The 14,941-nt window shown below is 34.0% G+C and overlaps 1 protein-coding gene across 10 annotated transcripts in view; it reads right to left on the reverse strand.

The window, feature by feature from the left end:
* Positions 1–372: 372 nt before the first annotated feature.
* The window catches only part of AP3B1 (adaptor related protein complex 3 subunit beta 1), a 147,477-nt gene continuing 132,908 nt past the window's right edge, over positions 373–14,941 (reverse strand). For all 10 annotated transcript variants that reach the window (XR_015799586.1, XR_015799585.1, XM_014889596.2 and 7 more), the window contains 2 exons: positions 13,723–13,861; positions 373–1,131 (listed from right to left, as the gene is read on the reverse strand). Coding sequence is in view for 8 of the 10 variants with exons in the window: in XM_014889596.2 (XP_014745082.1) it covers positions 978–1,131; positions 13,723–13,861 (293 nt within the window). In the remaining 2 variants the exon portion in view is untranslated. The remainder of the gene's footprint in view (positions 1,132–13,722; positions 13,862–14,941) is intronic.

Below are 14,941 nucleotides of genomic sequence, written 5' to 3' on the forward strand. Positions count from 1 at the left end.
GAAATGTTTTTATCTAGTTTAAAAAAGAAATTTTAAATAAAGCAGAACTATTCATCAAGCTAGATGACAGTATTTGCCACAACAGCCTAATAATCAGTATTTCATTTAATACTCATTTGAACAATTCAACAGTATTTCATGAGTAGGCCAATTTAAAAATAGGCAGCTGCTGGTTTTGTTTGTTAACAAAAATGTAACCGTATAGCAGACAATTATTACAGGAGCACAAACACTGGCTACTTTTGCAAAAACAATTTACTGATATGAATGTAGTGTCCACCTCATTTGTATTTGCTTTAGTTAACCAGGTATATACAATACCAGCATGTCTGTTATCGAATTTCTACTAAAACAAGAAAGAGGGAGCCTCTGTTCATAGGCACTACTTTATTAGCATCTTAACAAAATATTTGAGAAAATGACAGCAGGTAGGAACAATGTTCTCAATAGATGAGTTCAGGTTTACAAGCATTTCTAGAAAACAAACACCATTTTGCTGTACTTACGGTGTTTTCACACTTACACCAAAATTCTCTCTGAACCACATACTTGTTGTGTATGTGGCTGGAACCCACCTGCCATTTGAGCTCGGTTTTCAAGCAGTGTGATTTCCTTTGAACTTTATTACCTAGTATTTGTCCACTATGGAGGGGAGTGGAAACTGACGGGGAAGGAAGGTAGTGGGGGCAGGGAAAAGAGAGGGAAGGACTAGGGTAGAACAAATGGGAAATACATTTAAAAGCGCAGATAACTGACAGTAAAATATATGTTCTTTGGTTAGCAAGCAGAAAAAAAGGAAAGGACTTGCATACATGATAGATACGCACTAGCATTCTAAAACAGAAGACAAGAATGTCAAGAGTGTATTCTTTCCCCACTGCCAGATGGAAGGGCTATTATTATAAATGAAAGGCAGCAGCAGTGGATGCCAGGCACTTTTGTTGTGTGCCAGATTCTGAAGTCCAGATGTAAGCAGGTTACCCCTGGGACAGGACAGGCTTCAGCTCCCGCAGCAGAACAGAACCAATCACAGTTTTCTCTGTGTTTATGATGAGCTGTGCTGTAGAGCTCTCCTTCAGCTCCACTGTGACTAGCAGCAGTGACCCACTGTGCACAGTCTTAGCTGCAAACCTGGAGGGAAAAGGAAAAATAAAAAAAGAAAAGAGAAAAATCACTGAGGATCTTAAGGTCAAAGACTGCCAACGTTTCTTTCTCCAAGAGTTAAATGAGCTCGAATATAATAAAATACTTTAAAATTCATTAATGTGTTTCAGGTGATAAACCATAAAACCTCCCATAAATTCTTCAAACATAATTTATGTAAATATTTTTGCATTTTAGAAGGGTAAAGTAGTATCATGCAAAATGTTGTATTTAGTAATACAAACTAAATCTTATTTAAATAATTTTAAAATGTAAATATTAAGTCTTCACTTCATCTACAATATTCATAGACACTGACAACCTGACTACTGCTGGATAGAATTTTCCAAGGATTTTCATTATTTGCTGCCTCAAAAACAATACAACTATGTTAAATGTAGCAGAACACATAAAAAAAGCCAAACTGTTGTACTTTCTGAAATGTGTCTAAACATTATAAACATACAAAACAATCAGCTTGAAATGACAGTGACAGCAAGGCAGAGTTATTCTATCTGTGAATTTATCTCAAGAACCATGAAAATATGACAAATATTTTTAAATATTTTACAATCATAAAAAAATCTTACAAAGCACATAAAAACTACCAACGAATCAGACAGACAAAAGTTAGGACTAATGCACCCTTACTAAATTCCAAGACATGAAGAACCCACTAATTACATGGAATTAAAAGCAAAACTAGCCTTTTAAGCACCACAATTGACTGAAAAGCCATTTTAGGCACAATGAACTTCTGTCAATCCTGTTAATTCATTCTGTGTGCAGAGCCAGGCCCAAGAGACAGGAAGCAAGAGGATGGCAACAGCGTCCATCTTTCCATCTTCCACAAGGAGTCCAACACGCTTTCTCTCTCCCCCCACCCCTTCTTGGTTACTTCTCAACAACAAAGTTGCTGCACATGGGCTTTTGAAAACACTAACAAGTGTAGAGCAGGTCTGTGACCCCGTCTGACCCCACTTTGCAGGGCCAATCTCCTCTCCTCTTTCTGAATGACACGTGTCTGAATCAGAGCCATCTGCCTCAATTTGCGCAACATCTTCAGTCACAATAGGACCCAGTTAGCCCTGACAACAGCTCACAATACAGAAAAATCAAACTGCTGCGCTGACAGCACGCTGTAGGCTATTCAAGAGCAAACCAACTGGTCAGTGTCTCCTGCCTGACAATCAGCACGGGCCTTGCAAAGCGCCTACCCAAGCCCTGGGGGATCTGTTTAATTACCATCAACATAAAGGAGGGAGTTTATCAGGAGATACTCAAAAAACTTCACTCCAGACTTAATTAAAATATTAGCCACTTAAGCAGGAAGCAGGTTCTCTTTAAACGAGAAGTAATTTCTGTCTTTTTTTTTTCTTTTTAAACTAAGCATATCAAAATCTCATAACACATTATACTAATTAAGGAAACATGGGGCACTTTTCTAATGTCACCAATCACAGGTCAATCTATTTCTTTTGTCTGGATTACAGATACATTCAAAGACCTCTCTTTTAAATAGGAGGTTATAAAACAATATTACTAGTACAAAAATTACCTACTTAGCTAGTTATATCAATGATTTCATCTATTTATGCTGCAATGTAGAAGATGACTATTTCTCTTGTTGACTTCGACAAGGGGATAATTATAGAAACAATAGTCTTATTAGTCACTTTATTTACTTAACAGTTGTGTCTTGGGACAACACAGAAGCAGATTATCTCTGAGTATGCACATAAATAGGTTGCTAGTTGGCACTCCTGCTGTGCTTCATAGCCTGGAGGCTTGATTTTACCCTTTTTTATCAAAAGCTGAAAGTGATACAAAGTCAGCGTTCTGGGAAAGACAAGGTGGTCTGAAGCATGAGAGATGAGTTTTGTGCTGATATTTTTACATGTGAATTTGCAAAATCACTTAGGAGATCAATAGTACTTTTCCATAGCCCTGAACAAACCACATAAAATCAATAAATGTGAGTTTGCATGTGGCTTGCAAGATGCAAAGGGCCTGATACTCAGATAATTTTACACAAAGTGTTAATACGCATAACTAGCAGCAGCTAATCTAGCTTCTATCAATGGTTACCGACATGGGATCTGGAATTGCTCGGTGAGGGAAGAATTGGACTACAACAGAAAGGCTTATTTCATTTTAAAAAGCATGTATAGAAGAGAACCACTCAGTGGGTTTACAGCTGCTTTTGAACTTTGGAAACCAAAATATGTTCCTTAGAAAAGGGAATATAATCTAGTATCTCGGAAGAGTTATAAATATATTTGTATGATCTGTAAAACTGGATGCATTTATAGCAGGATGAAGCAGTTGGTACTAGCAGTAAAACCAATTTGACAGTTATTTAGATATTTTAAATACACTAAAGGATTGAAGGATTTAGTTAATAGCTGTTTTTTCAACTAAATACATGTTACTGCATTTATATGCTGACTCTTACTGTGAACCCTTGAGGATTTTCCAAGAGGTGTGTTGTGCTCAACTAAATATCTAGAAAAGCCTAGAAAGCCATTTAAAAAATCTCTCAGCAGCAAAAAATTAATCACTAATAACACGTTCACTCTTAGTGAGAAACTTTCATTTTCTCCATGAGGTCAGTAATAATTTTTCACTTTGTAGGTTAGAATTTGAATTAAAAACAAACAAAAAAATTTCCCTAACCAAACGAAACCAAAAATTACAATAAACCAATAAGAAATCACTGACTTTAATATGCCTTGAAAACGGCACTGTGATACATTTAAATCTAGGATGTACATTGATTGACTGTAGGTTCACAGGAATGAATTTGTCCTATGGACAACTTGTAACATAAGACACGTTTTTTGAGCACGGTTCTGTTGCAATAAAGGACACATCTGTAAATTAGAAAAAAAAAAAAAAACCAAAACAACAAACAAACAAACAAAAATAAAAACAAACTCCCCAACCAAACAACAACAAAAACCCTCAAAAAAAACCCCAAAACCAAACCAAAAAAAGCCCACAAAAAACAAAGTAAATGAGAAAACAGAACAAAATATTTACTAATAGCTTCAAGATGGCTGTTTCTGCTATGCTGTAGTATTTAATTCTACGATAATATTGATTCTAAACCGGATTTTACATCACTAAAATATTCGGGAACATTTGCAGCTGTTAATATTTTTTCCATTTAAGAAAATCAAGACAGATTAGAACAAAGAAATGTGAGAAATATTTGCATATTATGAATGTTTACAATTTTTTTTAAAGAGTATTAAATGCTATATTCTGAGCATATGTGACATGCAAAAAAAGAAAATGAGTTAATACATTGTTTTTATATAAATATAGTACTTATCAGTAGATAAGGAAATATACATTAGGAATCAAATTCAACGTCAATAAAATACTATGTATTTCTAGAAAGTAACTCAGTCTTTCAGGAATTAAAAATAAAGTACATCGTCTCGGTCACTTCCCAGGAAAATAAAATTTTCTATACAGAAAAATTTGATATATAGTTGATATAAAGAGAAAACACAGAGTATCAGATACTACAATGTAACAGCATTTGCCAAATACTGACTTTGCAATGATGACTAGTCTGAGTACAGACTGGCAGTAATTTTCTCTTTTCCTGTAGACAAAATATAGCTACACTATAAAGAGATGCATTTTTATGGGGAAAGGCTATGAAAATTTCATGGCAGTGAATATACAGCAGCAGACTAACTCGCTTAAAATCTACTCTTTAAAATTCAACATTTGAGAAAGTAAATTTACACCTGAACACTCACTATCGGGATATTTACAGCAGAGCAGGGTTCGTTACGCATAATTCAACAGCATTATAACACATTCTCTCATGTCCGGTGCTTTTCTTCCTCTTTGACTTTTCTATTCAAGCTAAATTTCCTCCTTTTTCTGTTCTACTGCTTACCACAAAGAGTGACAATGGCCCATAGAGACTAAAACTTTTTTTTTCTTCCACCCTTTCTTTAAATCTTGTACATGAAGCCTTCAATTACTGCCTGCTGAAGCAGACAGAATCCTATTAGTAAGGAAGACAATCAGAAGATGCAATGCCCTGCCCTAGCTGTAGAAAAATAATTAGTCCAAAGCTGACAAATGTGTAATCAAGTTATGCAATGAATATATTCAAAGGGGAAAAAATACTGCTGTGAATTAGTCTTCAATTTGTAAATATAAGAATGAATAACTACAAAGGACCTTCCAGCATATCAACTGGACAACAAAGATAGTTACACTTATAGTTTCTTCCTATCGCTCTGCTGTGTAAAGATTTCTCCTAATGAAAAACAACTCATTTAAATATTGGCTACATTACTAATTTACTCGTATTCATTCTCTGAGTAAGCCTTAGTACGTGAAAAGGAAGTATTTGGGTATTAGTTATGACCTGGGGATAGAGTAAGCTTAATACCAAAACACAAATATATTCACAAAAAGAAGGAACTAAATGGGTGATTTTAACATTGGTTGCTACTAATAAAATTTGATTACTATTTACCTTAAAAATCATATTATGATAACATGACTTGCTTTTTTTCCAGCATATTTAATGCAATTTTAACACTATTTTTGATCAAATTGTTCAAAATACCTAATTCATTAAAATAATGTAACTATTTTCCAACATAATCTATTTTTTTCAGGGGGTATAAAAAACCCCAAAATTGTAAAATAAATTGCAATCAAATGTACATATTTTTACCATATTTATTTGTATTGCCAAAATAGATTTTTAATCTGTCCTCACTTTCTAGTAATCAGCTGCAATGTGTTAGAGAACAAAAATGCAGAAATGCAAGTGAGTCATCTCAACTGATTGTCCAATACACAGCACTAATCCCCATGTTCAAAAAGATGCTGCATGAATTTCTTATCATCTTCCAAATTTATCATTTATCAAAAATATCAGCATTTTTATATGTAGGTATTTATATCTCCTCCCCAAAACTTCAATGAGCTAAAAGCTTGAATCGAAATATTTGGTCCTATCACCTAAAAAAATCTAATTGTAATACTCGATCAATTTGTTTTCTTATATGCTTTACTCTTCTTTTTTTTTCTATAGAATTGGGTATTTAATATGATATGTGCTTGAGAATTATACTCAGTCTACTTTTAAAACAGGGTATAAATTTTAATTTGCAGGAAAACTATTTAATTTCAAGAAAGCAGATTACCTTATAGAAAGATATGAAAATATTAAATATTAAATACTCAGAGATCTTTACAATCAAACAGTCTTCTGCTCAGTTAGTTCTTTAAGTGTTCACCATTTTCTGTTTAAATAACTGGCTCAAAAGGCTCCTGTTTGTTTTTCAATGAAAATGCTGCACATATTTATCACTTTATACCATTCAGATACAAAAGCAGTGCTGTCCTCTAGTGGACAGCAAATAAGCCAGGCTAGAACAATCTATTTTGATTAACTGCGTATCTAAAATGACTCACTCATATACTTTTAATGTTAAGACCAAATTTAATTTCCTAAAGTTATTCTAAAATTTTGCGATTTGCATATAAGCTCTTTAATACAATAATATATCTACAGTATTAAGGGCATTAAAATGATTCTGTGTGAAGGCACTCTCTTGATAAAGTATTTTGCACCAGTTAAATAAAATCTTCATATGATGATAACACATGAAAGCAGTATTAGTATACACAGGGAGCTTTTGTTAGCAGAGAGAAAATTTCAAGGTTTTGGAACATTAGGATTTGATTAAGGATTTGATTAGGCTTGATTAAAGAATAATTATAATAGGAAGAGTAATATGAGGAACTACAGAATGAGTACTTCCATACTTATAAAATTCAGTTTCTTTTCCTCTACTAATAAAAATATTAACCAAAGAGTAGTTACTAAGTTACTATCCAGTAAGACTTCTAGTCCTGACTATTTAAAAAAATATAAATGGTTAGGCTAGCTGGGCTTTTTTTTTTTTTTAAGAAAAGAAACCAAAACCAATACCCCCAAAACAGAAAACTGGAATTACTTGAATTACTTCCATTATAAAGCAAGAAAACATTAAGAGTTTACAACTTCTGGCTAAAATAAAGGCTGAAATAACTGTGGGCATGTACATACTATTCCATTTAAAATTGTCTCCAGATAAAAACTACTAGAGAAGCTGTTTTGCCTAGGTTATTTAGCTCTCTAATTAATTCCTACTTGAGAGATTAGGAAGCAAAATCAAAGCTGCATACCTGTTGCAAGTTTATTTATGCAGCTACCCATTGAAGCTTTCTAGAAGAGTAGAAAAGGAAGACTGAGCCCCACAGCTAAGGAACTACAGAAGCAAAACAGTCTTGGGTAACTGCATCAAAGGAGCTACTTTGCAGGAGCAGAGGTTGATTTCACTTCCTTGCAGCCCTCCAACAGGCTAATTACTTAGTACCTTAGAACACGTGTGCTTGCACACAGAACAGAAAGGGCTTTTAAAATTTTTTTTGTGGATTTATAGACCTGGTAATCAACTACTGACAACATATACAAGTTGTTCACTTTAATAACTACGAAGAATTTCTATTCCTCAGAAATTTATACATAGTATTTATCCTCAATAGATGAGTGTTTTCCTTTCCAGCAGACATGCTGGAAGCAGATGCAGTTGTTAGTTATGTTAAGCTGATGGTGTCTGTTCACTAACTTTCTACCTGAGAATTCTTTCAAATTTAGTGCAGATTGGAAGATGACATATACAGAAGAATTTTCCAGGTGGACCTCTTTAGATGGAGTTTGGTTCAATACAAATGTACCGACACACATGTGCAATTGCATACCTTTTTCCCCCACATTAAGTGTTGCTGGATTAAAAAGATGTGGGGGGGATAACTGATTACTAAGCACGACATTCTCTGATAATCAAAATTGCCTGTAAACAAAACCCTCTTTCCTTTGAGAATCAGTCTGCCAATATACTATAAATGGGACATGACAGGTTGCAAAATGATAAAAAGGGGTGAATACAACCAGACTGTCAGGCTGATGTATGGAGTAAGAAATAAAGGCTGGTGAAACACAGGTCCTTTGATTTCTGTATTTTCTGGATTTTAAACATTTTATGCAAGTTTCTACATTTGGTCTTGTTTTCACATTATTCAAACTATGAATTCTCACCTGTTGCAGTGTGTTCACTGTCATAATAAATGATTTCTACAGTATGTTTCTGACTTCGCTAAGAAGGCAGGTGGACAGTATTTTACATCTTGTTCAATAATTGCTTGTTCAAGAAATCAGATAGTTAAGGGTACACTAAGCAATGGAATACTACATACAGCAAGTTCTGAAGAAACTACCATATCTACGTGGTTCAGTGAAGTGTCCCTAAAAATGTAGGTCTCAGAAGCCACAGTCATTGCATGCACTGCTGTGCTTGAGCTAGTTAGACCTGCCCCAGCAATGAGCAGAAGTGCTGTTTCACACTTCTTTAAAACTCAGCTTGCTTGCTGCTAATTCAGGTGTCTAGTATGAGACCACACTAAGAGATGAGAATCATGCCTCTGCAAGTCCTGGTCATGTCTAGAAAGAAGAGACGGCTGTTAGTATTGCCACTTTCGTGACAGTAACAGAGAAAGACATTAAAATCCCTATTTGAAAACGTGAAATGGCTGTTCTGAAGCACTTTAGAGCTTCATTGTTGAGAGATTTGATTTTCTCCAAAACCTCAGATTGTCGCATCTTGGGTTCTTGAAATTATAGAATTGACCATGTGAAATTCGAGGACTGAAATTAATTCTGTCACGTGTCTCAGAGTGCAGGTCAATGGTTACAGCCATTCTGAGGAATGGCAGAACAGAGATATATATATATATGACACCATGCTCACTTTCTAATCCTACTACTTCCTGTTTGCAATTGAGGATTCCTTCCAGAATACAACAGCAGCAATAGACTAGTGCAATGGACTATTAAATAAGTTGAGGTTGACTAAACTTCATTCTTCATTATCCACCCTGCTGGCTTCAGAGTTTTATCTCACTGACTGATTGGGCAATGTACAGGTAGTCTTTAAGAATAAAAAAAGTGGAAAAGATTATCTGTATTGCACCATTTTTAGAGCCACAGTCATTGACGTCAATAATATTCTGTAGTACAACGCATCCCATTTAAGAAATACTTTGGGAAGTAGAAGGTAGAGAGGTAGGTAGTTGAAGACGGCCTGATTCTTCATCCCATTGCACGTTATACCCTGACATCAATAGAAGCACACAAGTATAAAATGAGAGTGAAGAAGTAAATCTAGTTTGTGATCTTAGCTCAGAACAGATTTTTCTCCCATATGCTGCTGCCAACACTTTAAAAGCTTTGCACCATATTTTTGTTGGTAGCATGAAAAAATGCCTTCTATGTGCATTTCTATTACTTTTTTTCCTAAGCCAATTTAGCCTGAAACACCTCTCCTTTATGCATAGGACCTTATGTAACAGTAGACAATATTTTGGCACTTTCTAGAGGATTATAAGAGCATTCAAGTCCTTGTAAGAGTCAAGTCTGCAACTCGCCTTTTCATTCTATCACCATCTATTATCTTTTGCTATATTCAAAGTGAAGCAGATGATGACTACCTATAATTGTAGGAAATGAAAATGAATAAAAGTAGAAGAAACCTGAGGAACTTACAGGATATTCATCTGAGAAGAATAAGCAACACATGTTGAAAGTAACACTAGCATGAAGGGTGTTTCTGGGTAAATAAGGCTTGTGTTAGTTAAATAGAGTATGACTGAAAATCTTAAACTGAATAATGTTTAATCTCATCATATTTTGAAATAGAACAGTCTGGATTACTTTTTTGTTGTTTTTGTTGTATTTAAAGCAATGAATGCTACTGCCCAAGTAAAGACCAGGAGCTCAAGTGGTGTTCTATAGAACAATCAACTTTGAGGGAATAAATGTCCTCCACTATGTATTCTCTTATCTTGAAGACAGAAAAATTCCTAATAGGCTTTCCCCACTAATCAAACAGCAGACATACTTCAACTGAAAAGTACTTGTTCCCTAAAGGTAGTTATTCAGAGTGATTTAATTCCTTGCAGGAACAAATACTTTTCTTTTAGTGTCTTTGTCTCCAGATATTCAAATGGTGCCCTCAGGTTTGAGGTCTGAACCAAAAGACAGAAGCTTGGTGCCTTAGCTGATTCTTTGAAATCACTTTATCAACATCAAGTAATGGTTATTAGAACATTAGAAGTGTTATGGATATTCCAACAATTACTCTCATCAGTCTTGTGAAAAAATATTTTAAGAAAAGAAAGGACTCTTTTTTCTGAGGTTTTCATATTTAAGAAAACACATTTCCCATTCAAGAAAACCTCTCTTTTGAAATGCATTTCACATTCTTTCTTCTAGTAGAAACCTTTAAAAATTGAAATGTTTCCACTTATTAGCAAAAGCAAGAAAGATCAATACATAAAATAGCTAAATCCTATTAAGAACACGCAAATACGTTGCATGCTGTCTTACAAGCCCCTGTAATCTAAGCCCTTGAATAGAGTCCATTGAAGATAAGGTAACTATTCTAAAGGAAGTAAAACAGTACAGAAAATTTAATTTTCAAATACATAAATATGAACCTGAAACTTTGTGTGCTGATGTCTATGTCTATGCTACCTTTTGCAGTTACCACTTCAAATAAAACCATGTCAGAAAAATCAGTTTAAAGCAGCATCAACTGTGTCACCTGGCATATTGTTCATTTACCAGTTAAATTATTACATTTTAACTAAGCACACAAATTCAGTAGCCACATGGTAAAGAGAGAAAAGAAATGCATGTAAGAAAGTGTTGCTATGTTGTGATATGCTCAGATTTATAGCTGATGTATTTGACATTTGTTTTCACTTATTTCCTTTTTCTTTGGTGACTATATGCTACTCTGTTGAAATTTATTTCAAGTATTTACTTTCAAATCTTCAATATATTTGCTCTAAGTGTTTTTACTTGGTGCAAAAATAAAATCCTAATAGGGTTATTAATTTAAGGACCAGTAATTGGATTCCACCAGCATGACAACATCTTCAGCATGAATGTGAATATGTTTAGACGGAAAGAAACCATGAAACACCTGTTCATGTCCATTAGATACTCTTGCACTTGTATTAAACTGTACCGTTTCTTTTGAATGAGTATATTGCATTACCAGGCAATGCAATTTTTTTAGCATTAGTCATCATTAAGTAGTAATACTCAAGTTGGGGATGACCAACTAATAGGTTAATGTAATTTATGCTGCACAGTGCAGAACATCAGCTAAAAAACAGTACTTCTGTTTCTGTGTAAAAAGGTATGTTCTAGGCTCTTCCAAGAAGTCAGCTGAAGTAGTCCTCACAGAACAGCATGATGAGCTAAAAGTTTTTGGATGTAATTTTTTTCTCCAATATCACTTGCAATAAAACAAGACAAATTACAATCCTATTAAAAATTAAAAGTTAAAATTCACTTTTAACATATTTTTATTGAATCTGTAACTGTTTAGACATGATAAAAGGTTTTATTTTATTATCCTGAAATTGTGTCACAATTCCTGAAATATCCAGAAATAAAAGTCACAATTCTTGTACCCATGAGATTTCTGCCAGAAGAGATTTAATTTCTGTTTCCTCTCATCACAGAGTTCATTTAATCTAATCATATGTTTGCTTTAGATACATATATATATATAAACTATTTCAGTCATTTTTTTCAGCATTTTGAAAGGATTAATTATCTAATATCTATCTCAAATATGCATTCATGTGAATCTAGGATTTACTTTAACAATAAAGCATTACTGTTTAAAAGATGAACAGGTTCATCACAGTATCAACTAGGTAATGTTCCTGTTCAATAAAATCTAGGTGGAATTATGACTACATAATATCTCTGAACTCCACTTATTTATGGTGAAGCAAATGAAGGACTGTTTTCTTAATTCTTATCAACTGCTGGGCATTTCTCATAGGCCACTTAAATTGTTAAAAACTACTTGTTTTGCTTGATGGATTATTCTATAGTCTATTCTGTAACTATTGCGGCAGACTGAAATTGAAAACATTGTATTTTGAATCTAAAAAATGAAAGAAGACTTCAGGATGCTCTGAAGCAGTCTGAATACTTCAGCTTGACCTGAACGTGGCTGTAAGCACTGTCTCTGAAGGAGTGTACCCAACAGTAAGAGTATCTTCAATTTCTTTACTCTTGGTTATAGACTCTGTCGTGGAAAGCTTCTTTTAAATGAAACAAAAAGAGCAAAAGAAAACAACATCAAACTAGAAAACTTATCTACAACTGGAAAACCTGTGGCTGAGGTAGGAGCTATGCTATTATTTTAGGGAGCCTTTTTGAGACTCAGTCAACAAAACAATCCATGCCTATGTGATAAGTCTCATATGATAGATAGGGTAAAGACGGAGAGCACCTGTAGACTGCAGACACTTCAGTCTCTCTTGATTGACACTCTCACCTAGTCTTTGAATTGATGTTGAGAACACAGACTATACAGATCCCTCAGGGATGCAACAAATGAGGACTCTTTCATGGAGGATCAGGTGTCAACAGTGACAATCATTTCAGTGCAATTGCACTAGCTGTGCCATGTTTTTATGGTGAAACAGAATTTTATCATTAACCGTATCAAATACATAGAAAAATCCAGCTGGGTTAATGTTAATGCAGTGCAATACAAATGCCTAGCAATGCAAAAGAGACTACATCGAACAATACCAGGTTATTAATCTTTTGTAGGCTACAGCATTCTCACCCTTTCAAAAAGCCATCTCAGTCCACAAAATTTCAAAGAAAAGCACTCTCCTTCTCTTTAAAAAAAGGTACTTTGCTCTTATTGAATAGCACAATTCAGGGGATTAAAGATAATTCAAAATTTAGTGAACAGTTTTAGTAGCTGGTAAGAGAGATGTATTCATTTTCTTATTTCAAGACCAGGTTAACCTGTTTGTTCCTGCCACAAGTGAGTAGCCATACAGATTCACAGGATTAAATATTTTGAGTCCATCACATTAAAAGCTGTCATTAACCAACAACTGCATCAATTTCACTGACATTCTGTATCATAGCATTTAGATGAAATGGATTAATCTACAAGTGAAAACTGGAAATTTGACAGGGCCAATGACTTTCTTGGCTGATAATTGTTTTTGCTTGCAGATATATACATAGAGGAATGTAAAAAAAGAAAGTAGGAAAACAAGTTGCTCCTCACAGATGATAAAACTGGAGCAGGTTACTTAGTATGGGAAACAGAAGCAAAAGGTAAAAAAATCCCCAAAAACCTTCTTGAAAGTACTGTGCTCTAAAAGACTAGCTCCTCCCTTTGAAACAAGCAAGGGATAGACAATTCCCTCTAACTGTATAAAATCTAGACAGTTCTATAGACACTCAAATAATGAGCTGCAGAGTATTTGGATAAGTCACTATCTGCTCAATATTACATACTACAGTATAATTTGGTACCTTCTCCCTTAAAGGTATGGGTAATAAAATTTTCCCTGATATTATAAAATGTTGAAGAAGTTTGAACTAACAAAGTAATATTAAAAGATGGTCATACTTTGAATAACATATAATCTTACCTGTGTATGTTGTCTTGACCAGAAGGGACTACACCCAGGTTTGCTGCTTTCACTACTCTCTCAATAATTACAAGTCTAGCAGAATTCTGTGGAGCAACAGCTATTGTAGCAGATGTCTCATTCATTCCTGTCAGCATTCCTGAAACATTAAATATTTCATTATGAATACACTAAGATTTGCCTGCTTATTAAGCATTATATCAAAATAGTAGACATCTAAACAAAAAAATTGCATTAATTAATTAATTGCATTAAAAGTTAAAAGCATTTACTGAGAAAACAATTTTATAAGAACTCACATCATTACCTTAGTTTAATGTCTTACCTGCAATGACCTATTATCAGAAACAAATTAGTAATACCTGAACAATGACGTGTGATACTAATGCAACTGTGAAACTAAGGTAGTTCTTTTCTCATAAAGAGCTTAATTTAAAAGAGAATGCAAATGCAGAAATTAAATATTAAGTAAGACTGATTTGGAAAGTAAGGAAGACCATATACAAAGATCCTTTATAATCTATCAGTCATACATTTAATTATAATTCCATATGCAAAATTCCATATATCTTTAAATTCAGATAGTAATTGGTTCAATTTAGTTATTTAAGAGAAAGCACATTAGAAACTGGTAAATTCAGTTAGTAACCAGCTCTCTAAAATATCAACATAAACTATTTGAGTAAAATTATTTGAATATCACTACAAAATGGAAGAGAAATGTAAAGATTACATCCAAATATATGATGAAGAAAAAGTAACGAAAGAGATGCCATTCAAAGACATTTTAACAAAACTCACACCTTTCTATCAATATCCATTGTTTGGAAGAATGATTTGTTGGATGCTCATGTTGACTAAAACACAACAGTAACTACAACTTAACACTGTGTGTGCCTTTTTACAGTATGTTCAGAAGCTGAAAATGCAGACAAACAAAGGAGCACAGTACTTCAGGCAGAAATATGACACATCTGAAGCAAAACTAACAATGAAAAAGTCTCAAAAGGCCAATGTTTTAGGGCTTCACATACAATTATAACCCAGAGAAAATAGTAGCACCAAGATGCTTAATAAGAGCAATTAGAACAATAAATCCAGCATTTTAATGCCCTGGAATGCGCTGCTGTCACAGAATAAGAAATATGAAAGTAAAAATGGAACAGCTGATGAGTAAATAATTGGGTATTTTTGAAGAGAACAAAAATAAACATACAAC

The sequence above is a fragment of the Sturnus vulgaris genome, chromosome Z (assembly GCF_052056855.1).
Source record: "Sturnus vulgaris isolate bStuVul1 chromosome Z, bStuVul1.hap1, whole genome shotgun sequence".
NCBI lineage: Eukaryota > Metazoa > Chordata > Aves > Passeriformes > Sturnidae > Sturnus > Sturnus vulgaris.